We start from the raw sequence: 24,222 nt of genomic DNA, 5'->3' as shown, positions 1-24,222 counted from the left end.
TTTCTGTCTTTTGTTATTTCGCAGCACAACGACAGGTTTGCCACTGGAAAAATGCAGAAGCTGCAAGTCAGAAAGTGGTTCACTGCCGAGTACTGGCACCTCGACACGCCTCCCGCGTCGTATGCCACCCACGATGGTTGGAGTAATGCCGATGTCGATGTCGTCCCAGTCGAGCAGCGAAACTGGCGAGCGTGAGTGGGCTGGAAACAGGCCGGGTTGACCGTTTCTAGGATCAATTACCTCTTTTTGTGGCTGTCGGACGGTGCCAATGTCGGCACGATGCAGCAGGCGGGATCTATCGTCGCTCTCGGTCTCAGTTGGCGGGAGGCTTCAGCCGCAGTGTAGGTGGTGTCGGCTGCGAGTCGCGCTGACAGGTTTAGAGCGATTGGGAATATTATTATTGCCGCCGCGGTGACGCTCAACGGTGTGATTGGTTCCCGTCACCATGTCCCTTTTTCAATCGCTTCGCGTGCTTCGCTTGGGTTCTACTTTTCCTACTTTGCCGTCGTCTCCCGTCTGGTCTTGGGTCTGATCTACTTTGGTATCAACACCTTCATCGGTGCTTCTTGTACCTTGATCTGTCTTGAGGCAATCTGGCCACAGCTCAGGACGTACCACAACACCATCCCCGTCTCCCAGGGAGTCACCAGCAACAAGATGATTGCGTATTTTGTTTTCTGGATCAGTACGTGCGATGTCTGCACAGTCGTCGTGACTAACCGGGAATAGTCCAATTCCCGCTCGTTATGATTCCTCCCCGAAAGATGCGATGGTTGTTTTTCGTCAAGTCTATCTTTGCTGTTATTGCTGCTTTTGCGACTCTTGGCTGGGCGGTTCACAGAGCAGGGGGTGGCGGTCCCGTCTTGCACAAGCACAGCAGCCTCCACGGTGCTTCCAGATCTTGGGCATGGTTGATGGGTATTAACGTTGCTATCTCTGGAAAGACCACATTAGCCATCAACATTGTGAGTCGGGTTTGCACGGGTTGACACTTGCTGACTTGGTTTAGCCTGATTTGACGAGATACGCTCGAAAGACTTCCGACTCTTACTGGCAACTCTTGTTCATTCCTGTCGTCTACTTTACCTTCTCCTTTATTGGTATCGTCATTGCTTCTGCCGGTCAAGAAATCTACGGAAAGCTTTTCTGGGATCCCACCGCCATTATCAATCTTTGGACCAACCGTGCTGGCGCCTTTTTCGTCGCTTTTGCTTTTGCTTTTGCTACCCTTGGTACCAACATCTCCACCAACTCTATTGCCACTTCCAACGATTTGGCATTCTTGGCTCCCAAGTGGCTCAACATCAAGAGGGGTGCTTTCATCACCTCTCTTGTCGGTGGCTGGGCTACTTGTCCTTGGAAAATCCAGGCTAGTGCTCAAGCACTCACCACTTTTCTTTCCGGTTATATCATCGTGCTTGCCCCCTTGGTGGCTATTATGATTGCCGACTACTGGATTGTTCGAAAGACCAAGCTGCATGTTCCCATGTTGTACCAGAATGAGGGTATTTACAGGTACCACTATGGTGTCAACTGGCGAGCTCTTGTCACTCTTTTGATCGTTTTCCCCATTAACCTTCCCGGTCTCATCCATGCCATCAACAAGAATGTTCCTATCGGCAACTTTTCCTACTTTTGTAAGTCGTTTTTGAATGTGTCAGTTTCACGGCTAATTTTTTTTTTACAGACAAGGGCTCCTGGCTCACCTCTTATTTCATGGCTTCCGCTATCTACCTCATTCTCTCTACCATTTGGCCTCCTACATCGACCCTAGTTGAGACGACTGTCGAAAGCATGGACGAGGAAGGATCAGAACCCAACAGCAACTGGGAGAAGGAGAAGGAGCACGACTTGGCTGAGAAGCCCCACTATCCCGTCGTCAATTCTGTCTAGACTGTCTTGCGAATTCTTGACCGCATGTGTTTTGGCGCTATAGAGCCAGTTCACGATTCAAGGAAATTGTACAAATTGAGAATATAGGGTGTTTTCTTGATATCTTGTTTATTATATCATTTGTGCTGGTTTGTCTGGGTTTCGATGCTTACACATAACACAAAAACTTATACCTTTGCAAGTCCATTGCCTTTTTCTTATTTTTGGGAACGACATTTACTCGCTCCATCTGTGTAGATATCTACTGGTTATAATCATTCATGCAAGCTGCAAACCTTTTGCCAAGAACGCATCTTGTACAACTCTACTACGTGAACATATTTCAATGTTAATTTGATTCCGTCATGACACCTTACCCTGGCGGTTCATTGTTGACAAGGATTTGAGTGATTGTCATTTCTTGTTTAATTGTCCTATACTGTATTTATCACTCTTTGAATTTGGAACTATTGCGAGTGGTTGTTGGTACGATAATAAAACAGTACGAATACCAGTTTAGCGACAGGAGCAAAGCTAGCGACGCTACGAGGAGGTCGACGTATCAAACTTTTAATGACAGATCGCCAGATACCCCCGCCCTATTGCAAGTGCTGAATCATAGGCATGGACTGGGAGAGGTGAACCTGGGAACGCTTTTACGAGATTAGACGCGCGAGTTACTATGGCTTATTCAAATCGCCCGCCTCGGCCGAGTGTCGATAGTGTAAACGCAACCATGGATGAAGTTGAAGATGGTGAGACGGTAAGCTATAGTCACCAAGCTACAGTTTTGCTGCTTTGCTGGTCTCTGATAGGGGTGACTGTGAATAGATTGAGAGTATCGAAAATAAACTTGCTATTGAGCGACGAGTGCAGTATGGTGCTGAAAAGATGCTGGATGTGGGTACTCGTCCAGCAAATAACTAAAGCTAACGCTATTGTAGGTGATTGAAAAGAAGGTGACAGATAAAAAGAGCAGTACAGGAGATAGAGGCGATCAAGAAAAGGTGAAGACGAATATCACTGCTCAGCTGGAAGCTGCCAACGAACATATTAAATCATTGGAGACCAAACTTGAAAAGCTAAGAGGTAGGTTCAACTCTCAAGATGGTATACTTATGCAACTGTAGGGACACCCCAAAGAAGTCGTCGTCGTCTACAACCTCGTCTCAATGGATTTCCTTCTTCCACTTCTTTAAATCCCTCATCATCATCTCTCTCATCAAACGTCTTTTTGTCTTCACAAAGACCCCGAGCAGCTAGGCAACATTCAAATCTCACTCCAGATATGGAGCGCGATGACTATTCTATTGGAGATGGTAGTTATTTTTCCCAAGATGGTAACCCTTCAGGAGGTTTACCTCGAATGAACACATCATCAACCCCGGCAAGCTCAAGTAGAAATGCAAGTCGCCCCAGAAGTCGAAGTGCAGGGGATAATATGCGTTGGGGTGAAGCGAATCTGTGGAGCCAGACCCCTGAAACACTTATAGAGGATGAAAACATGGCAATTTTATTAGACAATATCAGGATGTTTTTGAGGCGCCTGAAAGAAATAAATCGGGGAAAAGGAAAGGAAAGAGAGAGGGGCGACGAAGAGGCCGATGTACTTGTTAGATTAGGTGATATCATCAAAAAATCAGAAGGAATCAGCTTAGGAGTCGAACTGGACGATATCATCCAAGGGTAAGCAGCATGACAAGGAAACACTTTAACCGATGGTTTTAGAGTGTTACCATCCCTTGGTGATTCCTCCACATCCAAGCGTCGTGCAGGTGCATACAGAGTTCTTCGATATATCATATCCCGAGAAACATGGGGCAAAATGCTCTTGGTAGGATTAGAATACCTGCTCATTCGCACCTTCACCCGTGACACTAAGGCTGTCCACGAACGCGAACAAGCATTGCGTCTCATTCGCGCTATCATTGTTCTTCCCTCTACTCCTGTTTCACCCCCTTCGCCAACGAGGATGAAGTCAGGCTCAATCTCGATACAAAACACGAAAAATGTGGAAGCGAGCGATGGATTCGCTACAGTCTTGTTGAGGAATAGAGTACCATTGACGGATGGTATCATAAGAGCTATGGTCAGTGCAGCCGAAAATCCAGATGATGCTATGCGGACGGTATGCATGGAAACCTTAGTGGAGATTGGTTAGCCTATGTCTTTCAAGTGTGTAGCGATTGTGACTAAAACTGTTGTAGGCGTTCTTGACTTGAAGTGTCTTGTTCGATCCAATGCTTTTAGAACAGTACTTTTGACCTTCAAAGATGGTCCCTCTGAGTTGGGACCGGCTATTACAGGTCTTTTGCTGTATCTCATCAACATACCTTCTACAAGAGAGTTGTTGTCTCCTGGATCGGATCTAGAGGTACGCCTGGCCTCTTGTTTCTTTATGTAGGCTGATATTGGATGCTAGATTATTTTTGCGGGCCTCACAGAAGCATATGGGAAGATACCGACACGATTACAAGCTAAACATCTTGAAAATATGCAGATGTGCGTGAACAACATTTCGATGATATTTGCGTCTTGGCCCGGTAAAGTAGCAAGTCCGAAAACAGAATAGAACACTGATATTATCTAGGCCTTTTGTATATGTGCATGGATGATGCACGGGCAATCAAGAGTTTGATAAGCTCATTGCATGTCCCCAATGCTGAAATGAGGGCAAGTCTACTGCAAGTGCAATCCTTTCGAGGCTAATTTTTAAAAAGGACGCGCTGTTGAATCTTTTTTTTCAAGTCTTTCGTATCAGACTTCCAACATACATGGACGCTTTTTTAGATGGAAAGCGTTTGACAGGTACACACTGACATTAATTGACAAAGCAAAACTATCGCTAACAGAGTAATCAGTCTACCAACGAACTCAGGAAGCTACAACGCAGACACTCAAAGAAAATATTGATGATACGGAGGACATACAGACATTAACGTTGGTAGATCACTACGTGGCGTTACTTTTGACGATCTGCATTGAGTCGGGTCTTCTAGAAGTAAGTTCTGTATTCTCTCTATGATTCTCTCGCAATCTGCAACCAACAAATTATGTAGGCATTAATAGCAGTGATCGAAGAAGATAATACTTCTCTAAACAGAAAGGCTACTCTTTTATTAGGGGAAGTGCTGCAGATGGCCAACAGGATGTTGCCACTCCAGTTTGCTGCGCAACTTCAAGTAAATTGTTATGTGTAGTCGTAAATTGGAGCTGATTAGCTGTAGTCTTTGCCAAGATTATTTGCTGAAGCAACAGATTTTACCAATCCTGGGGATCGTATAGCGGCGTTGTCCGCACTTTCATCAATTGACAGCCTAAACAGGAATCAGACAAAGGCTTTTAAGAGGGCAGCAACAGATAGAGCGAAGTATCAGACTGTTTTGTATACAGATAGAAATAAGCTCATGGAGCTCGTAGTGCATCGGCTGCTCAACAAGATTCACTATTTCGCGGGCAGAGACAAGTCCAGCAAGTCAAACTGCGGTTAGGTCTCCAAATTGAAGATAAACAGTTTCAGCAAATGATTGTTGACTCAGGAGTATATAATGTTTTCCCTCAGTTGTGTCAAATTATTGATTGCCAATTCAGCTACTGTTACATCGAGATCACACTAAGTGGAATTACGAGGTAATCATGGACCTTGTGGAGGGCCCCTTACTCAACCCGAAAAGACTTGATGAGGCAATTCGAGCCACAAAGTTCGTTAGAAGGCTATTTTCTTTTTTTCATCCATACAACAGCCGATTTTCTGTTGTCAAACGGACAAGGGTATGCTTCTATTCTTCTCTGGTGCCAGGTGTGTTGATGTTGCCTCTAGCCTAATCACAAATGGGTCAAACTTGGCTGTTCATTGTTGTCCACCATGCTGAGCACCTCTGAAGGCATCCGTTTCCTGACAGATGATAAGCTCTTGAAACAGTTGCTTGAGTGTTTCAATGAACTGGACCAAGTGGGTTTGTATTCTAATTCGTCTCTTGTCAGATTTGTTGACGTGTCATTTCAGTACGTGAGGCAACCGACAGCTCAGCCACTTCTTGCTCAAGATAGAATTGAAGGCACCTTAACTTATGGGTATTTCGAAATGATTGGAACACTTAGCAAACATCGTGAGGGCATGAAGTAAGTATAAACTCAAGTGGAGACCGTCATACGCACGTACTAATTGTGTTCTTAGACTGATGGAAAAATTCAAGTTTTTCACTTGCTTTTACCACCTGAGCGAACAAAGAAGTCGAGATGATATTATCCGTATTGTCATCGAATGCTTTGACTATACTCTCGACGCCCATCCCAGAATCGTGCTGTCCAAAGCCCTTACCTCCTCTTACATGGAAACACGTCTTTACGCTACTCATCATCTAGGTCGTCTTCTACAAGAGCAGGCTGATCTTCTTGACTGGGGGCTTCAGCTCATGATCACGCAATTATATGATACATCAATGGAAGTTTGTGATGTCGCAGTCATGTATCTCGAAGAGGCTTGTACAGATTCAGTGTGTTTGGAGAAGGTTGTACAGCTCAGGCCTACTTTAGAACATCTTGGTGATATTGGACATCCATTATTCATGCGGTGAGTCACTCGCTTTAGTGGTCTATTCCTACCGCATGCTCATTGCTATGTAGATTTGTTTCCACAAGCGTAGGGTTTCAATATCTTAATCAGGCTCAGTATATTGAACGAGAGCTAGAAAGCTGGCTCGCTGTAAGTGTTGCTTTTTGATCCTTTTTTCACTCAAGCTTCCATTATGTCAGACATGACCTAACATTCAAAAGGAACGTAATCTTCTCTACGTAATTGAAGCGGAGACATTTGTAGCCAAAACAATACGTCCATGGTCAAACGACGCTGTCGAAGATTATTGGTAATGAATCCGTTATCTAGTCGTGTTTACATTTTTAATGGCGGTCCTCGTTTTAGGGTCTACGACGGTCTTGCTCCAAGTCATTTTCTCGGCGAGCTCACCAAGACTGATGAGGGATGCGAATTGCTAAAAGAGAGAGGCATTGTTGCCGACTTTGCGGAAATTATACGTTTACATGGTATGGAAGACCAGGAGTCATCAGTAATTACTGATTTAAAGAGTGCCTTGTGGGTCCTGGTAAGTTAAAATGCAAAAAACGGTACATAGGTTGATCATGCTTGTGATAGGGTAATGTTGGTTCGACTGAAGGCGGACTGCCATTCCTGGAGGATGAAGAAATCATTGGAGATATTGTCGAGGTTGCTGAGCAATCTCCAGTTCTAACGGTCCGAGGGTCAGTACCATATGAAACTAGCCTGAAGCTATATTCAATACCTGTTATAGAACTTGCTTTTTTGTTATCGGGCTGATTTCCTCGACGAGGATGGGTGCCGAACTTTTGGAAGAGTTCGGCTGGATTGCGACTCGAACACCAATGGGCCAACCAACTGGTCTTTGCCTCCCAAATGACGTTTGTCGCTTTGTCACAGTGAGCTCCATCATATTAGAACAGACGAAGGATTAAATTTCAATGAAGATCGAAAGATGGACACGCCCATATCTTCAGCCATCTACCCTACCTTTACCTAAACTTCATGGCTTGGAATCAGAGATCATTACCTCAATCGCAAACCTCTCTAATTATGTATTGGCAGCAGGCGCCATGACTAACCTTAAGCGGTGGGTTACCCTAACCGCAAACGCCATTCTCGAGATGCTGAGTTTGATCATAGACAACGAGCACGCCACCCCAGATACTTCTCTTCCATCACTTTATTTCACAGAGCGCTTCGTATCATATCTACCAATCACTTTCAGGCGCCAGTTCGTCGATTCATATTAGAACTGTTCAATGTCGAGTTGGACAGAGAAAGCTTGATTAGCCTCACTAGTATCGAAGCAAGTTACTGGCAGCAATCTGAAAAGCAGTTGGCATCTGGTAGACCGAACAATAAGCCTGAAGAAGCTGGAGATAACGTGCGACTGAAATCCGATATTTGAGTACAAGGTGAATAACTCATGAGTTGAAATGGAAAAAAAAAGAGGAACACATGCACCGCTTATGAGGCTGAGGTGATATGGGGAAAGGAGCATTGTCGGATTCAGAGAACTCAGCAGCATCTAGGTTATGTCTGTCTAAAGTAGTAAAAGGTTTGTGATTACAAGCACTCTTCAGTACAAGTGTTGGGAACAGATTAGAAGTATTGAAAGTGAGGTAAAGAAAACAACAAGTTTTACTTCGGAATTGAAAGGTGAAGACACACATCAGACAAGCAGAAGGTTGTCTGGCAAGGCTTGTCAACTTTAAAAGAGACATTCGGATCTGGGGACGGACGAATGTTGATCAAGATATCATATATTTCTAAAGAACAATGCCATATAATGCTTCGTGTCAACACACAGTACAAGATAAAAACACAACAGTACAACATGGCCAAGTTGGTGTCTTTCTAAACGATATTATTAAGTTAGAAGAGAGTGGTTTCCGCTACTGTTTGCTGTAGCTATTGTCAGCGGAAGCTCACAGTGTGGATACTATCAAGCTCACAGTAATAGCCCATGTCGTCATCATCATTTACTACAAAACTCCCCAGCTCATACTCATTTTCACTACTTCTTCCTCCAGCACCTTCATCGTCAGATATATAGACAGGTTTTTTTGCCTTTTGCAAGAACGCTTTTCTCTCCTCCGCAATGTCCCTCTTGAACTTTAATCCTTTATCCTGAGCTTGAGTTCCCAAGCCTGCAAGATACATGGCGCGCTGATTGTATCCTCTGGGAGCTTGTGTAGGAGCAAAGTTGTTGGCAAATTGGCGGTCAGACTCAGTTTCAATTGACGATATCGAATGTTCAGAGTTGTCATCAGAATCTGAGCCAGATAGTTCCGCATCAAGCTCGAACTGAGTTGGTCTTTAGAAACATTTAAGATCTGCCCATGTTAAATGACTCACAAAGGCACCCATGAGACGCTTCTTTCTTTTTGAGTGTCTATTGTCGTTTTCCACTCTAGCTGTTCTGGGTCTTTCTTGCTGAACCCTTTCGGCTCTGGAAGAATGGTTCCTGACAGGTGAGCTGCTATCTTCCAAGAGAACTCTTCTTCTCAATCTCCCCCCTCTGACTCTGCGGCCAAATGCGACTACAGGAGATGTATCTGAGTCGATAGCGTTTACGGACCTCGCATTCGGTTCGATACGAGGTAGAGGAGATTCAGTGTCTGGTGAGGAAGAAAATGGTTGAACACGACGCAAGCCAAGGCGTCTCATAGGAATTTGCGTTCCGAGAGTGCTCGTATTTCCGATAGCCGATGCAAAAGACGAAGATAAAGCTGAAGCTGATTTTTTGGATGTTGAAGGAAAAGGCGGAGGGGGCATATCTGGCTTAACTGTCAGACCTGGCGTTTTGAGGACCTGACTTTGTTTTTGGTGAGACAATGGTAAACTTTGCCAGCTATCCTCATCTTCACCGTCCCATACTAGATCCATGGGATCGATCTGACTGAACCCCGCAGCGGCAGCAGTCCTAGGAGAAAGTTTGTTAGAAGATAGACAGTTTCGAGTCATAGTTTGAGCGGGTGGTGATGGAGGAACAAGAACATCCGGATCTGGTGATAAACATCCGGGAGAGGAATCGTGAAAGTTTTTGTCAGGTGAAGAGTTTTCGAAGGCCTTGATTTGGGGCGACAAGGGTGCTGGCGAAGGCGAAAAGCCCCTTCTGAGAGGTCCCTCCGGCTGGAAAAAATCCAGTCCGAGCGAAACATCATCTTTTTCTTCTTCATAAAGGAGGTTATCATCTTGACAGACCGGCTGAACAAGCTTCGCCTTTTTGGAGGGTGGAAATAGAGAGTCAACATCATCAACTTTCAAGAATCCCACTGCATCAGAATCTTTGAACACTGGAACAGTCTGTCTATTTTCCTCATTTGAGGTTATGGTGAGCTCTTCCTGCTCGCTAGTCCTCATTGTTGGTGGAGACATCTCGCGATCTGCGATTGCCCGAGTACCTTTTATTAAACAGTTCTTGTTCTTCGTTAGAGATGACAGGTTTGCATCGACAATCTTCGCTTCTTTCTCCACCTTTGATATCCCGTCCCTGTCATACCTTGACGCAAGAAATGTACTAATGTCCTGCTCTTCTCCACTGACGGATTCAGGCCGTATAGGTGAAGGGGAACGCTTGCGCTTGGAAGTTCGAGGTTTGATGACAGATTTGCTTGATGTCTTGTCCATCCTTTTGATGGCCATGGAATTAGAATTAATCTCTTCATCAGATTCTTCATCTGTTTCAGGCCTTGCAACAATCCTATCCGCCTCACGCAGCAGGTCTGCAACACTAGTAAAACCTTTAGCATTCACAGGTACTTCATCTCTCATCTTGTTCTTTTTTCGATTACCTTCGCCTTTTGTTCCTCCTGTAATTTTGCCCTGTCTCTTCGCTGCTTTTTTTGCTGCCTTTTCGGCATCTGCCATCTGCTTTTTAAAGTTTGGATCATCGGGATCCCATGGATCTATAGACATTTTTTGTTCTATGCAATCTGGTATTTTGCGGTCAGGAAGTAAGGGCTCAACATCTTCAAATAACTCGAGATTGCGTGAGTGGAGGATTTCTTCTTGTATATCACGATGGGTTTGTTGAGCTGTATCCCAATTCATGTCTTCGCGAAGCTCAGTCATTAACACATGCACCTGTCCATCGCGTGCACGACCTGTTCGGCCTATACGTTGGAGCTAGTATATCGGTTAGTGAAACTGGAAAATGGACGTAAGAATAATCTACCAGTTTGATGGATTGCCTAGGCATATCGTATAATACAGCGAAATCCACTTCACCAATGTCAAGGCCTTCCTCTCCGATACTGGTTGACACCAAGATGTTATATTTTCCGCTCTTAAAATCATTGATAGTCTGTCTCTGCTTAGATCTATCCAACTTAATTATTAGAGAATACTTGCCTGTTTTTGTTCCTTTTGGTTAAAGCCCTTATCCCTCTCTTCTTTTCCATTCGCTTGTCCTACAAATTTGGCAGCACGTAATAGACCGGAGTGTTCATTCAACATATCCTAGAGATAGGTCAACGACGTTCATTGGGAGTCCTAAAGTTGGCTTACGACGAGCTCTATAACACAGGCTCGAAAGGAACAGAAAATCATTGCTCGAGTATCGTTCTTTTGTCCTAAAGTTATCTCTTCTTCATTCGCTTGTGCAAAGTGTGCCAATAACTGCTTGTATTAACATATGCTTGTACTTTGACCATTCCTATGATGGCTTACCAGCTCTAGAGTCTTAACCATTTTTGGATGTCTATCTGCCCCACTTTTTCCGTTTCTCCTAATCTTAATCGAGTTGAGTTCTTCATTGACATCTCTTTGCAATTTTTGAAATTCCAAGTTGTTAAATAGTGCGTTGGATTGACTTTTGACATTATTATTTTTATTACTGCTGGAAGATCGCGAAGACACCATTTCATTAAGTGTAGTATGAAACATCCCAATTGAAAATTCGAGCTGCACAATATGTCTCTGTTTTAGTGAAATTATGGAAGAAAATACGATGAAAAGCGTACTAGGTGGCCCATGGCTCTAGCCATTTTTTCAATGGTGTTCAAAGGCCCAATCGCATTTTTTGTACCTTGTTTCTTCCTCTGCAGTTGCATGCGAGTGGAAGTAATTCTGAACGTGCGCAAGCGTTTAACATCAAGATCACGTTCATTAAGGACTCCTTGTCCAACAAGTTTCTGTACATAAGGCTAATATGATATCAGTTTCGTTCATTCGTGAAATTAAAATAATAACATACTATCATGAGCGCACCCCATCGGTCTCGAAAGTCTTGAATTACGTCTGTCATTCTAACAATATGCTGCGTTATATGCTTCTCGTTGGTATATCTCTTGATCTCCGGAGCTTCAGCCTCTCTGATCTCAATTCTCGATATATGTAGAGCGTCAACCACGTTTTGAACCTTCTCCACATCAGATCCGGGAGTAGCGGTAAGAGCTAATACACGAAAATAAGGATGATGTGATGTGATATAGGCAAGAATAGTAGTGTAGGAAAAGTTGCCAGTGGCTTTGTGGGCTTCGTCAAAGACCAGAAGAACAATATCCTCTGGATTGACAGCTCCTGATTTGAGATCGTTTTCCAGAGTCTGAGGAGTACAGTAAAAGACTCTCCTTTCGTCCCACTATCGTCGTCAGTATCCTTCAAAGAGTACCGAGTTAAAAAACACACTAAGCGTTCTCGCTCTTTCTTCTTTTCACTTTGCCCAGTCATGACTGCTGTATCTCTGCTCGGTATACCACAAGATTTCTGACAAGCTTCAATCTGTTGCTGCACTAAAGGTCTTGTAGGAGCCAGAAAGACAATCTTACCGGTTGGAAACCACCGGTAAACTATCATCATTAATAGAGTAACATTTTGGAAGCGTACTCACAGTTTAGCATTACAACGCCGGCCACGAATGTTTTTCCCAATCCAGTTGGTAAAGCTACCAAAGTGTTGTCAAGAAAACAGTTTCTGACTATATCATATTGATATGTCCTTTTTTGACGATTGGTAGGGTAGATGTAAGCACTTATTGTCGCAGCGGAGGGAAGGTGTTTTGGCAGACCATATGGTTTAGCTGCAGGTAATAAGTTGATATAAGATGATGTAATGAAAACGTACTAGGATCAAAAGAGTTAAGTGGTTGGGGAGCAAGCAGATCGCCTAAGTCTTCTTGATCTTCGTCGCAATCATCATCTCCCCACAAAACCTCACCCAACTTGCCTTTGCCCTTGTCTTGTTTTGTAAGAGGAATCAATCGTCGCCCACTTTTGGCAAAGGCCGTCCGATCCCATCTTTTGCCAGGTGTGTACCGAGACTCTTTGCGAAAATTGAGATGTGTCTGGTTCCCTGCTGATATTTTGGACAAACGGCTCATGACAGAAGGGCGAGATGCACTACTGACACGTTGGGAGGGCGATTTGGATACATAATTAGGATTTGGTTGAGGTGTGAGTTGAGTTTGAAGCAATTGTTGGGTAAGAAGTTTAGGCGGATTAGATGGTTTAAGCATTGCCGCATCAAGTTCTTCAAAATTCTTTATAGGAAACTCAATCTCGTCGTAATTGTCAGACGAAGGTGCCTGCTTGGAACAGGCCACAATCGATCTTGACAGCGATAAGGGGGAGTTTCTTGTCAAATTTTGTGGTGTTTTGGACGGCCCAGGAGCGGAGAATGTACGAGGAATTTTGCGAGCATTACTGCTGGTTTCTGAGTCTACTGCATTACTAGAAGCGGAGCGGGATGCGCCGACTAGAAATCTGGTTACTGGTTGAAAAGATGTTGTTTTTGAGGGCACAACCTGAGCGGCAACTTCGTCAACTTTCCGCAAGAAAGAGTCATCCAAGAAGATTGAGTCGTCCCCAAACTCATCGTCGGACATTACTTCAAGAATAATTGACAAGAAAAAGGTGTTTGGGATAAACAAGATAAGAGTTGAAATGAAAAAAAAAGTAAATTACATCGTAATTTAACGCGACGCAAAAGGTTGACTGTACAAAGCGTTCAAGTCACGTGATATAAAGCTTTTGTCGGAAGCAGATAGGCTTGCGGATTAACTGGCACGCCTAACTAGGCGCCACGTAGCATAGCTCCATAAACATTCATGTTTATAGTTTACTTTCTTCTATGCAATATCTATAAACGGAGTCAAATCCTTGACAGCTTTTGATGAACGATGAGGAAATCATCATAATAGTGTCATAAATATTAGCAATAATTAAGATCCATGCTCTGTACCAAAAGGTCACAATAATGCAGTCTACGTTGCATTATTATTTATTGGCTATAATCCATGTCATAGTTCCAAGGTTCTGACATTATCCCCCCTCTAATAGGGCGAAGACTCCTGTCGAGCGGGTCATCACTCCGTCGACCTCTTGGTCCTGCGAACCGGGAAACCACATCCGGTCTATACGCGGATAGGAATAAAGACCTTCAAGCTTGTTAGGCTTGCGAGCGCCTTGGGTTCGAACTCCAGCAGACGGAACAACTGGAACCTTGGACCCCGCCACAAACGACCCACAATCTGTGTCGAGCGGGATTCGAACCTGCTACCCGGAGATTGCATTATTCTGTCATGAATATTACCAATAATTAATAATGCAACGTAGATTGCATTATTGTGACCTTTTGGTACAGAGCATGGATCTTAATTATTGCTAATATTCATGACAGCTGTCCTCATCTATTTTAAATAGATACCTCTTAGCGAAGCTACCTATCGTTCCAAGGCCTCCAATTCAGAGCCCCAAGAACCAATCCCAAATCCTGACACATATATACTCGTACGTACACTGAGATAGAAATTCATCTCCCTTTTTGCTCTTACTATTGCATTTCCAACAATTCCCACTCGCAGGAACTTAAGAATCATCAAAATTGAGCTGTCGGTCAGTCAAAGCACACTATAGTTGTAAGATGCTTTGCCTCAATCGGTCGCACTAGTCAAGGGAGTGTCGAAGAATGAGTAATAAATGTTTAATAGGCGCCGATCGTATCATGAATAAGCATAAGGATGACTGGCGCGCCTAACTACATAATTTGCTGATTAGTTCTAGAGAGATGTTTGTTAACTTTCCTATATTCTTCTTATACGACTGGTAAAAACTAAGATTAATACTTGACAAAATGGCCTCTGGTTTCTGCCTCCACCGGGACCGGCTATTTCGGAAAGCGGTCCCATGCTGGAAAAGGCTGGTTTCCTGTGTAAGTCAAATAATTATATATTTGACTTTTTTTACATAGATATCTTTTGAAACTTTCCAACTTTCGTGGCTTATCATGGTATCAGACTCGGTAGTGGCTGCTCAAGAGCAAACCTATGACTGCAGGTCCCATTCACGGCATAGGCTTACCATGACTGATGAAGACAGTCTTTTTCTATGGTACACTTTGTGTCCCTACGATACTCAGAAGAGTACTAGGGCATAGTTGTGAGGGAATTACTCTTCAAGGGGCTTTACTACCTGTGAGCTCGTCTGTTTCGAAAACGTGGCCGATTCTCTGGATTTCCCGTTCTTTCCTCACGATACTCTCCAAGAGATGGATTCATCATGGAAAGGATTAGATGGACGAAGTATCTACCAAGGCCATGGCTGTCACTCGTCATTTTTTATTCTGGCCACCACTCTGTTGACCCAACAAGCCACCCAGCTGCTTGTCGAACCTAGACAAGTTATGCCTAGCAAATTAGCTAGCTCGAGAAGAATCAAACCACGTTTTCTACGCACTAAGCTCCGAGATTGCCAGATGATATTTACAGCTTACTCCTGTTTGTTGTAGGGATATACACGACATCGGGTCAAGAGTGAAATGTATCCAGCCATTATTGACAAGGAACGCCTGAGGCAACTTTCTGGCGCCAAGTATGCCTTTCAAATCATCATACCTATATTTAATTAATGCGTATTAGTATACCTGACGAAGAAGCACTTAATACTCGAGGAATACTAATCAAAGGTTTGAGCCATCAAGATGTTTGTGCGTTAGATCTCTTTGAAGGCGAAGTGGGTATCTCCTGCTCTATTATAAACTTGTTCAAAGAGTGTATGCAGAGCTAAAGAAACTCAGGAGTATACCCGTATATGGCTCCCTGTTAAGCTTACTTCTCAATCTTTTTCAATCGCCAATCTCCTCGATCAGACGGCTGGCCATGGTCATGAAGCCATTGGTAATCACGCTCAATCGGCTTCTTCCCACGATATGACAAGTCATGAAGTAGATGATACAGGCGACAATAAGGATGAAGAATTATCAGAAGGATGGACATACGTCTGGTGTGGCTCGCTTGAGAAGATTGAGCCCAAAATCTGGACGTCAGCTTTTTTGTCCTTTACAGTCAAAGTTCAAGACCATTGACAATGTCTGTTAGGCTCGAGGAACTCGTAAAAGCAAAGGAATGCGAATGGAAACACCTTCCTGATGATTGGTTTGAGGTGCTCAATCGGCCTGAAGATGGCCAGCTGCCGTTTTCTAGACAACAGAGTGAGATTGAGGATGGCGATGAGCGCAAGGTGCAGGGAAAGCACAAGGAGGGATACGAAACTTTTGGTAGAAAAATGCTTAAATATTGGGGTTTCAAAGAGGGCTGTAGGTTAGATTATCTCTGTAGATGCTAGGATATTGCATCTTTGCTGACAATAATGAAAGATATCAACCTTAACCATGGCTCATACGGCTCACCACCACTCTCAGTCATTGCTGACATGCATACCCTCTCTCAGCAGGTTGAGCAAAATCCTGATCTCTTCATGCGTCGTTCATACTTTTCTATTCTTGATGAAACGCGCAATGCAGTGGCCAAGATGGTTAGTGCATCTCAAGAAGAGGTTGTACTTGTACCGAATACAACACATGGTATCTTCAACGTCTTGGATAATATGATATGGGAAGAAGGTGATATTCTTGTAATTTGTGAGTAGCCTGGCTTCTCTCGGACAATTAGGATTATAATATCTAATAAAAGCTAGTTTCAACAACCTACGGAGCTATCGGGCAAATGTGCAAATACTTTGCAGACTCTTCACCTGTCAAGCTTCACATTATATCCCTTGACTTTCCTTTAACTCATTCTGAAGTGCTTCGACAGACCGAAGAAGTGTTAGCGTCATATAATCTTGCAACAAAGCCTACTTCCACAGAACAGTGCAATCCTATCGGGAAGACACCAAAAACGAGGATCAGGATGGTATTAGTTGATGTGTTGGCCAGTAACCCTGGGTGTGTTTTTACCTCTTCAATCAAGGCAGAGAACTGAACGATAGTAATAGGGTTATGTATCCCTGGGAAGAGATCATCTCACTTTGCAAGAAATACAATATTCTTTCACTTGTAGACGGTGCACATGCTATTGGCCAGATACCTCTTAACCTTGAAAAAGCAGGATGTGACTTCTTCGTTTCCGTAAGTACTGTAGACACTGCTTAGACATACACTTGACTAAACCACTCTCCAGAATTGTCACAAGTGGTTAATGTCTCATCGTGGCGGAGCGTTCTTTTACGTTCCGGTTCGCAATCAGCATATGATTCGTACAACCATTCCTACTTCTATTGGTTACGAATCATCAAACTATCCCACTCCTCCTCCCGGCAGACCATGGCAATGGGCTCATCAATATATCTGGACCGGGACTCAAGACTGGATGCCGCTTTTTTCTATCTTACCAGCGATGAAATTTAGGGAGAAGATTGGTGGAGAGAAGAGAATTATGCAGTACTGTCATACACTTGCTGTCGAGTGTGTTCTTCCAATACTTGTTTCTCGGGAAAAGGACATTGATGTGCAATAGAGGTGGTAAACGAGTTGCCAACAAATGGCAAACAGATATCATGGACACACCATCCAATGAGCTGACTGTCGCCATGTCCAACGTTGCTTTGCCCCATATACCTACACCCAAAGACCTGGGTGACCAAGCCAAACAGTTGCACTATCTTGAAGAAAGTATGTTTAAAGCCAACTGTTTCGCCGCCTGCTATGTCCATGCGGGAAGATGGTGGATTAGGTTTAGTGCTCAAATTTGGAATGAGGTTTGCCCTTTTCTATCAACATCAAAGCCAAGTAGAACTGAATTATATATTGAACAGTTGAGTGATTTTGAATACGTGGCGGATATAATGGAAAAATCATGCCTGGAAATCAAGTCCGTATCATCATTCATTTTTCCGGTAATGAAAGCTGAATATCAAATAGAAATGGTGATTATGTCGAACAAGAGGACAATGAAGAAATTGAAAGAAATGCCGGAAACATGCCTACTCATGACGAATAAAATCATATTTCAAAGCAAACGAGTATAAATGTGTATTGCGCTGAAGGGAAAATGAAGAACGTTTTGTCTTGTCTTGGTTGCTCTGTCATGCTTTCTGTTGAAATTTATTGTCTGAATGTTGGAGATTTGTTAAAACTTTTGTTTTGAAATCAACAAGTGTGAATGCACAAGTAGCATTATTCTTGATGCTTTCTCCCAATATGAATGGGTAACTGGCGATCACATCAATTGCTAGACGTAGGAGGGAAAAGCCAATGATAACAATGTATCAGTGATTGACAAAGAGCAGATAGCGCTATGGAATTCTGATCAGCATCCCAATCAAGTTTCAGATGTAGAAAGGGAACAAATGAGTTCATTACACGAAAAAAATCAAATCTAGCCATGCGTGATAGTATATTTCTTGGCTCTCCTAGTTGTTACGCAATAGGCAATGCATGGGCAATGTCAACAAACTAACAGATCAATCTCGCATGGTAAATACAAAGTAAACATGACGCCCTCCTCCTTACACCATGATCTGATTCAGACATTCAGCGGATTAAATAGAACAATTAGATCCAACTATTAACTAGGGTCTTCCCATCCACTGTATTGTTGATTAGCATGGTCGCAGACTCGAGAGGAAGAGAAGATTTACCCAGAACGAAGAGTATAAGTGGCCTCTCCTTCGGGCATATCGGGAGAGTCTTGAAGTTTAGCGATGCGTTCGTCTCCGCGGCCTTTTCTCAAGGCAATACGAGTGGCAGATCTTTTAGTAACATAAATTATGTTATTGCGCAAATACCGCTATGAACTGACATAACTCACGCATGTGCAAGGATGTGTCCCCCTACAGGCTTTGCACTGCTGGCTGCTGCAAACCTATATTAATATTAGGACTCCAATCTAAGAATGTTTAGGAGGGAAGGTACATTGCTGCTGCCCCTGGATCTGCTTGAACTTGATTCGTAAGGACCACAGCAATGTTAAATTCTTCTGCCAGTTTTTGAAGCCGGGCAAGAAATTGATTGAGTTTCTCATTTAAAAAAGTCAACCAAAACTATAAAGTGAAGGTATGAAAAAGTGCTTACTTGCTGACGTTCTGACAGTTCGCCTCTACCAGAATAATCCTGACCTATTTATCAAGGAAATACATTAATGTCGAATACTTTATGAATGAGATGCTCACGGAACAAGTTCATTATGCTATCCACAATCAAAAGCTTGAATGATCTATCTTCCACGAAGCGAATGGCCAGGTCTACTAGGAGATCACATTGCTGTTCAGAAGACCATGCTCGAGCACAAAGAACATTATCAAGGGCCATGGCGGAGTCTACTCCAAATCGATCTGCGACCGCTCTGATACGATCAGGCCGAAATGTTCCTCTACCTCCTTGTGAGCTTATAATAACGCAAAGAGAAGGCACAGCGTACTCAGTATCGATATAAGCAACTTTGCCACTTCCTCCGCCTTGATCTTCAGGGAGCTGCGTCGCAACACAAAGGGTATGGCAAAGTTGAGTCTGTAAAAAGTTAACAGCTGATATCAGGAGTATTACAAAGCCCACTTTTCCAGTTCTGTATTCGCCAAACACTTCAGTGATGCTTTGTGTAGCAATCCCACCACCCAATATTGCGTCCACAGACTTGGACCCGGTCGTGATATACACAACGTTCTGACGGCGGTCTGCAATCTCTGTGCCAGTCAAAAAAGGTGGAGGCTACATTGAAGCATCAGAGATACATGGAATTGGAGTGATATAAAAGTTACGAACGAGAATTTTGGCACATGTTTCCTACAAAAATTAGCATCAATGAAATTAAAACTTGCATTTTTTTGTAACTACCTTGAGTTTTTCAACCTTTGCTTCAGATAACCCCTGTTAATGATTAGCCAACATGTCAGTTTTCAAGATCACAAAAAGCAAACCTTAATTTTCAACAAGTTCTTCCTTGGAGTTTGTGCGACCCCAATGATGGTGACAATGCCAGCTGCTTTGAGCTTTGTTATATCCAAGGCATTAATACCCTAAATTCTAGATTAGCAAACACCATCTTCATCACAGGCGTTTCCCTGGCAAAGATTTCCAGCGACCTTTCGCCGCTCAAACTTACATGTTGTTGTAATTCGTCAACAGACTATCAATTAACATATGCGTCAATATATTTAGCAACAATAGTTGTCTAGCATATACAAAAGTACCTCAAAGCTAGCACCAAAATCCTATAACCACAGCTCGTGTCAGTTGGTTTGACGAACGTCATCAAGAGGAGAAGATGGGAACAGTGATGATATGACATACCTCTTCGTTGTCAGACATGTTGACCGATATGTTGATACTGTAGTAGGGTGGCAAAACATGAAGAAGAAGAAGAGACAGGGATTGCAAACCAAGCCATTATATAACAGCGCACAAAGCGACTCATTATCATGAGCTTGGATCGTTCGTACGCATGCGTGACGCGACGCGTTCAGTCCAGTCAGCATCACGTCATCAATCATTGATTTCTGAGAATAATATAAAATGGAAAGCAATAATTCAGTGGCAACGGATTGTTTCTAAGTATCTGTTTTCGGATTGGCTCCTAGATCGAGGACCCAATAACAACCTACATTCCTATGTTATCAAGTCCTACCAATTGCTCCGCCTACTCCCATATCAACCAATAATTTTACCCTCCCTTCGCCGCCTCTATCTCTCAACCATTCCAAAGCCTGTCCTATCTTTTCTACTTCTATCCATTTGCCTCTTCCTTTGCCTCCTCTAGCACCATTTTCTTGTCCTTTAGAAGATAAATTACCCTCCTCTTCTGGAATGGGGCAAGGAGGCAATCTTACCCGAAGAGCAAGCCAGTTCCATGACTTGACCTCTCTGGTCCATTCCTCGAGATCCCGCTGGTCGCCAATGGCATATAGTATTCCCGGATGGCCTATTTTGGAGAATCCTACAAGGGAAAAGGATGAAGAGAGCGCGATAAGATTTTTGCGTTTGGTTGGTGATATCAAATGATGGGATATCAATAATGCATGAAATGGTATAGACGTTTCTTCAAGTTTGGGGGGTATCTCAGGAGATGGCGGGGGAATAGGCTTGGGCGTAAGCAGAGGAAGAAAATGGGCTGTAAGAATTTGATATAATGGATACCTTTTTCTATTTTAGTAAGTCCCTCCTACCAAACACATAGACACACTCTTCGTCCTCATCCCATTCTCGCATTCTCTCCGAAATCCATTGCTCCCATTTGGAGGCCTCTTCCCGTCCTACATCACCCTTCACCTCAATCTTGACATCTTTTTTCCCCATGTACCTCTCATTAACAGCAATAGCCAAAGATAGATTACTATCGGTGCTGGTGATACTATACAGCTGTGGCCAGGCGCCAGGTTGAGGGAGATGGAGAGTTTCTGCAGGCAGAAGAGAAGATGAGATGAGTTCTAGCTCAGTTGCCAAATCATGTTGTAAAGCCATTACAAGTCCTAATTTGAAAGATGGATCATGCTCATATTGGTGGGTATATAAGTGATTTAATTATTACTCCCATTTTACCGAAAATTATTAAACGACCAACCAAAATCGTCTGGTTGTAGGTAGGCTGTCTCGCTTTTTTGGTCAAACACAAATGTTTATCTTTTAAACGACCCAGATAGAAAAGACCGGGAATTATGGTTGCTCTTCCACGTACCCAAACTATTCGTCCGCTCATTCGTGGGCTGGCTACTCATGCGGCCCTTCCTGTCAAAGATTGCTCAAGTATTACACCTCCCTATTCACGATTGATCAAAACACTCGAAAATGTTCGCCAAGTATTACCATCCAACTCAAAGCTCACTCTGGCGGAGAAAATTTTGTATTCTCATCTACGAAATCCAGAGGAGAGCTTGGATGGCGGAGGCAAGGTCAGAGGAGAGAGGTACTTGAAGCTTAGACCGGATAGAGTAGCAATGCAGGTGAGTCGATTGCACTTGTCAGCCATGATAAATTGAGATGGATAATAGGATGCTTCTGCCCAAATGGCTCTCTTACAATTCATGACATGTCGGCTCCCCAGCTGTGCCGTCCCAGCTTCCATCCACTGTGACCATCTTATTCAAGCACAAATGGGTGCCGCTACTGATCTCTCTCGCTCCATTGACAATAATAAAGAAGTTTTTGATTTCCTTCAATCTGCAGCGACCAAGTACGGTATTGAATTTTGGAAACCTGGATCCGGCATCATTCACCAAATCGTACTTGAAAACTATGCCGCACCTGGTCTTCTGATGTTGGGCACTGACTCTCATACACCCAATGCCGGTGGTTTAGGAATGCTGGCTATTGGCGTTGGTGGCGCAGATGCTGTTGACGCATTGACTGACACACCCTGGGAACTCAAGGCGCCTCTTGTCACTGGTGTCAAGTTGACTGGGCAATTGCAAGGATGGGCTACACCGAAGGATTTGATTCTGCATCTTGTGGGCAAGCTTACTGTCCGAGGTGGGACAGGGCGAATTCTAGAGTATTTTGGTCCAGGCGTCGCTACTCAGTCATGTACTGGTCTCGCTACCATCGCCAACATGGGCGCCGAAGTTGGCGCCACTACTTCTACGTTCCCTTACTCTTCCAACATGCGACAATATCTCCAAGCTACTGGACGAGGGCCTGTTGCAGATGCTGCCGATCAAGCTGCTTCGCAAGGGTTCCTCCAGGCCGATGAAGGCGCAGAGTATGACGAAGTTATTGAGATCAATCTTTCCGAGCTAGAACCTCACCTTAACGGTCCATTTACTCCTGATCTTGCCACTCCTCTTTCACGGTTTTCCAAGTTTATTAAAGAGAAAAAATATCCTACTTCTCTATCCTCTGCTCTGATTGGCTCTTGCACTAATTCTTCATATGAAGACATGTCTCGAGTTGCTTCCATTGCAGAACAAGCTAAGGCTGCTGGTCTGAGAAGCAAGGTACCCTTTCTCGTTACTCCGGGTTCTGAACTGATCAGAGCTACCATCGAGCGAGACGGGCTTCAAGGTACATTAGAAACCGTTGGAGCTACCGTTCTTGCAAATGCGTGTGGGCCCTGTATTGGACAGTGGAGGCGAGATGAAAAGAAGGGTGAAGAAAACGCTATCTTAACCTCTTTCAACAGAAATTTCAAAGCCAGAAACGATGGCAATATGAAGACTATGAACTTTTTGGCATCACCAGAGATCGTCACTGCCATGGCGTTCTCGGGTGACCTCAATTTCAATCCTGTTACTGATTCAATCCCAACACCAAACGGCCCGTTCAAATTTGAGCCACCTTCAGGCGATCGGCTACCACCTAGCGGGTATACTCCCGGAGACCTCACTTACACTCCTTCCGTTTCTCCCAAGCCAGAACCTCAGACAGAAATTGTGATTTCTCCTTCTTCCACTCGGCTTGAAATTCTTGAGCCGTTTAGTACCAATTTCCCAATAGGCGGAGGCGAGTTGACAGAGCTTACTTGCTTAATGAGGGTACGCGGCAAGTGTACAACCGATCATATCAGTGCTGCGGGTGCATGGTTAAAGTACAAAGGTCATCTTTCCAACATCTCTGAAAACACTTGTAAGTTGTGCCCTCAGATGTTGTTGGGATGTGGTTCTGACGGCATTGTAGTGATGACGGCCGTCAATGATGAGGGAGGTCAAATCAATGTCGCTAGAGATATTTCTGGCCAAGAGGACACTATTCCCCGCATTATGCAACAGTACAAAGCCCGATCAGAGCCATGGATGCTAGTTGTTGACGAAAACTGTACGTCTACTCCCTGTCAAGTATAAATCATTCGCACGCAATGACTGATTGATATATCAGATGGTGAAGGCTCTGCTCGAGAACATGCTGCACTTCAGCCTCGATTCTACGGCTGTGCCCTCATCATTGCTCGATCGTTCGCCCGTATTCACGAAACCAACCTTAAAAAGCAAGGTATCCTTCCTCTTTGGTTTGTCGACAAAGACGATTATAACAAAATCTCTGCGCACGACAAGATTGGCACTAAGGGCCTGACAGAGGTTATGGCAATTAAAGGTGGAAATATTATCACTGTGGTGATTGAAAAGCCAACCGGGGAAAAGGTGAATATCACTACTAGACATACGTTAAGTAAGGATCAGGTGGAGTGGTTAAGAGCAGGCAGTGCGCTAAACTGGATTGGAGAGCAAGCTAGAAAGGCGGGCAAGACATAGGATTCGAGCTTGCTATTGTTAACGCCACGATGATTTCAAGTATGTGAATAATAAGGAAAGCTGAAGGGCGACTGGAAGGTGGCAGGCTTTTGATATTCACTCATAGTTCCTATCTTCACACTCATTTTCGGATATTTTGCATATCATATTTAGGGTAATAGATACATCCTTGCAGGACTAAGTACGTTTTCGTTCTTTAATAATCACTAAAAAATCTTGAGTATCCCACAATCTGATGCTTTGATAACAATGAATTAAATGGGTTGCATATTTGTGCCAATAGATAAATTGACTCCGGCAAGTTTTTCTGTCGCGTAATTTACCGTCAGCGACGCGTCCAGTCAACTTTTTATTCTTCATTTTCATTTGAAGTCATTCTTTTGTCAATCTCAATCG

General features: G+C 43.7%; 7 protein-coding genes across 7 annotated transcripts; 4 read left to right on the top strand and 3 right to left on the bottom strand.

The window, feature by feature from the left end:
• Window positions 1-51: 51 nt before the first annotated feature.
• Window positions 52-1,893, top strand: L203_105872 (uncharacterized protein; the record flags this gene model as incomplete). Its single annotated transcript, XM_066215234.1, has 5 exons — window positions 52-191; window positions 381-685; window positions 730-965; window positions 1,010-1,637; window positions 1,688-1,893. The coding sequence occupies 5 exons, from the start codon at window positions 52-54 to the stop codon at window positions 1,891-1,893; spliced, it is 1,515 nt and encodes a 504-aa protein (XP_066071331.1).
• Window positions 1,894-2,608: 715 nt separating this feature from the next.
• Window positions 2,609-7,838, top strand: L203_105871 (uncharacterized protein; the record flags this gene model as incomplete). Its single annotated transcript, XM_066215233.1, has 24 exons — window positions 2,609-2,635; window positions 2,704-2,772; window positions 2,817-2,961; window positions 3,132-3,558; window positions 3,601-4,028; window positions 4,080-4,246; window positions 4,295-4,415; window positions 4,463-4,545; window positions 4,593-4,680; window positions 4,734-4,873; window positions 4,932-5,054; window positions 5,100-5,242; window positions 5,293-5,413; window positions 5,464-5,643; window positions 5,693-5,824; window positions 5,879-5,994; window positions 6,050-6,445; window positions 6,499-6,577; window positions 6,649-6,737; window positions 6,794-6,974; window positions 7,025-7,131; window positions 7,182-7,326; window positions 7,375-7,517; window positions 7,571-7,838. 24 exons carry the CDS (start codon window positions 2,609-2,611, stop codon window positions 7,836-7,838), a joined length of 3,918 nt encoding a protein of 1,305 aa, XP_066071330.1.
• A 462-nt stretch (window positions 7,839-8,300) lies between these two features.
• L203_105870 (uncharacterized protein) lies at window positions 8,301-13,259 on the bottom strand (the record flags this gene model as incomplete). The annotated part of the gene is made up of 12 exons (XM_066215232.1): window positions 8,301-8,335; window positions 8,386-8,737; window positions 8,789-10,561; window positions 10,611-10,739; window positions 10,787-10,894; window positions 10,943-11,053; window positions 11,105-11,338; window positions 11,398-11,580; window positions 11,631-12,017; window positions 12,065-12,168; window positions 12,267-12,455; window positions 12,500-13,259. 12 exons carry the CDS (start codon window positions 13,257-13,259, stop codon window positions 8,301-8,303), a joined length of 4,365 nt encoding a protein of 1,454 aa, XP_066071329.1.
• Window positions 13,260-14,559: 1,300 nt separating this feature from the next.
• On the top strand, window positions 14,560-17,651 carry L203_105869 (uncharacterized protein; the record flags this gene model as incomplete). Its single annotated transcript, XM_066215231.1, has 14 exons — window positions 14,560-14,584; window positions 14,670-14,763; window positions 14,810-14,846; window positions 15,161-15,243; window positions 15,291-15,384; window positions 15,449-15,693; window positions 15,750-15,967; window positions 16,028-16,291; window positions 16,348-16,597; window positions 16,648-16,780; window positions 16,833-17,116; window positions 17,169-17,409; window positions 17,467-17,522; window positions 17,573-17,651. The coding sequence occupies 14 exons, from the start codon at window positions 14,560-14,562 to the stop codon at window positions 17,649-17,651; spliced, it is 2,103 nt and encodes a 700-aa protein (XP_066071328.1).
• Window positions 17,652-18,218: 567 nt separating this feature from the next.
• On the bottom strand, window positions 18,219-19,957 carry L203_105868 (meiotic recombinase Dmc1; the record flags this gene model as incomplete). The annotated part of the gene is made up of 14 exons (XM_066215230.1): window positions 18,219-18,240; window positions 18,292-18,402; window positions 18,462-18,515; window positions 18,566-18,669; window positions 18,725-18,768; window positions 18,823-19,022; window positions 19,071-19,159; window positions 19,205-19,357; window positions 19,412-19,432; window positions 19,484-19,516; window positions 19,567-19,665; window positions 19,752-19,775; window positions 19,840-19,860; window positions 19,940-19,957. The coding sequence occupies 14 exons, from the start codon at window positions 19,955-19,957 to the stop codon at window positions 18,219-18,221; spliced, it is 993 nt and encodes a 330-aa protein (XP_066071327.1).
• A 305-nt stretch (window positions 19,958-20,262) lies between these two features.
• Window positions 20,263-21,106, bottom strand: L203_105867 (uncharacterized protein; the record flags this gene model as incomplete). Its single annotated transcript, XM_066215229.1, has 2 exons — window positions 20,263-20,782; window positions 20,829-21,106. The coding sequence occupies 2 exons, from the start codon at window positions 21,104-21,106 to the stop codon at window positions 20,263-20,265; spliced, it is 798 nt and encodes a 265-aa protein (XP_066071326.1).
• A 194-nt stretch (window positions 21,107-21,300) lies between these two features.
• L203_105866 (aconitate hydratase, mitochondrial) lies at window positions 21,301-23,826 on the top strand (the record flags this gene model as incomplete). Its single annotated transcript, XM_066215228.1, has 4 exons — window positions 21,301-21,585; window positions 21,634-23,203; window positions 23,255-23,392; window positions 23,453-23,826. 4 exons carry the CDS (start codon window positions 21,301-21,303, stop codon window positions 23,824-23,826), a joined length of 2,367 nt encoding a protein of 788 aa, XP_066071325.1.
• Window positions 23,827-24,222: the final 396 nt, after the last annotated feature.

The sequence above is a fragment of the Cryptococcus depauperatus genome, chromosome 7, assembly GCF_001720195.1.
Source record: "Cryptococcus depauperatus CBS 7841 chromosome 7, complete sequence".
Lineage (NCBI taxonomy): Eukaryota > Fungi > Basidiomycota > Tremellomycetes > Tremellales > Cryptococcaceae > Cryptococcus > Cryptococcus depauperatus.
This window is presented reverse-complemented; position numbering and strand designations above follow the sequence as displayed.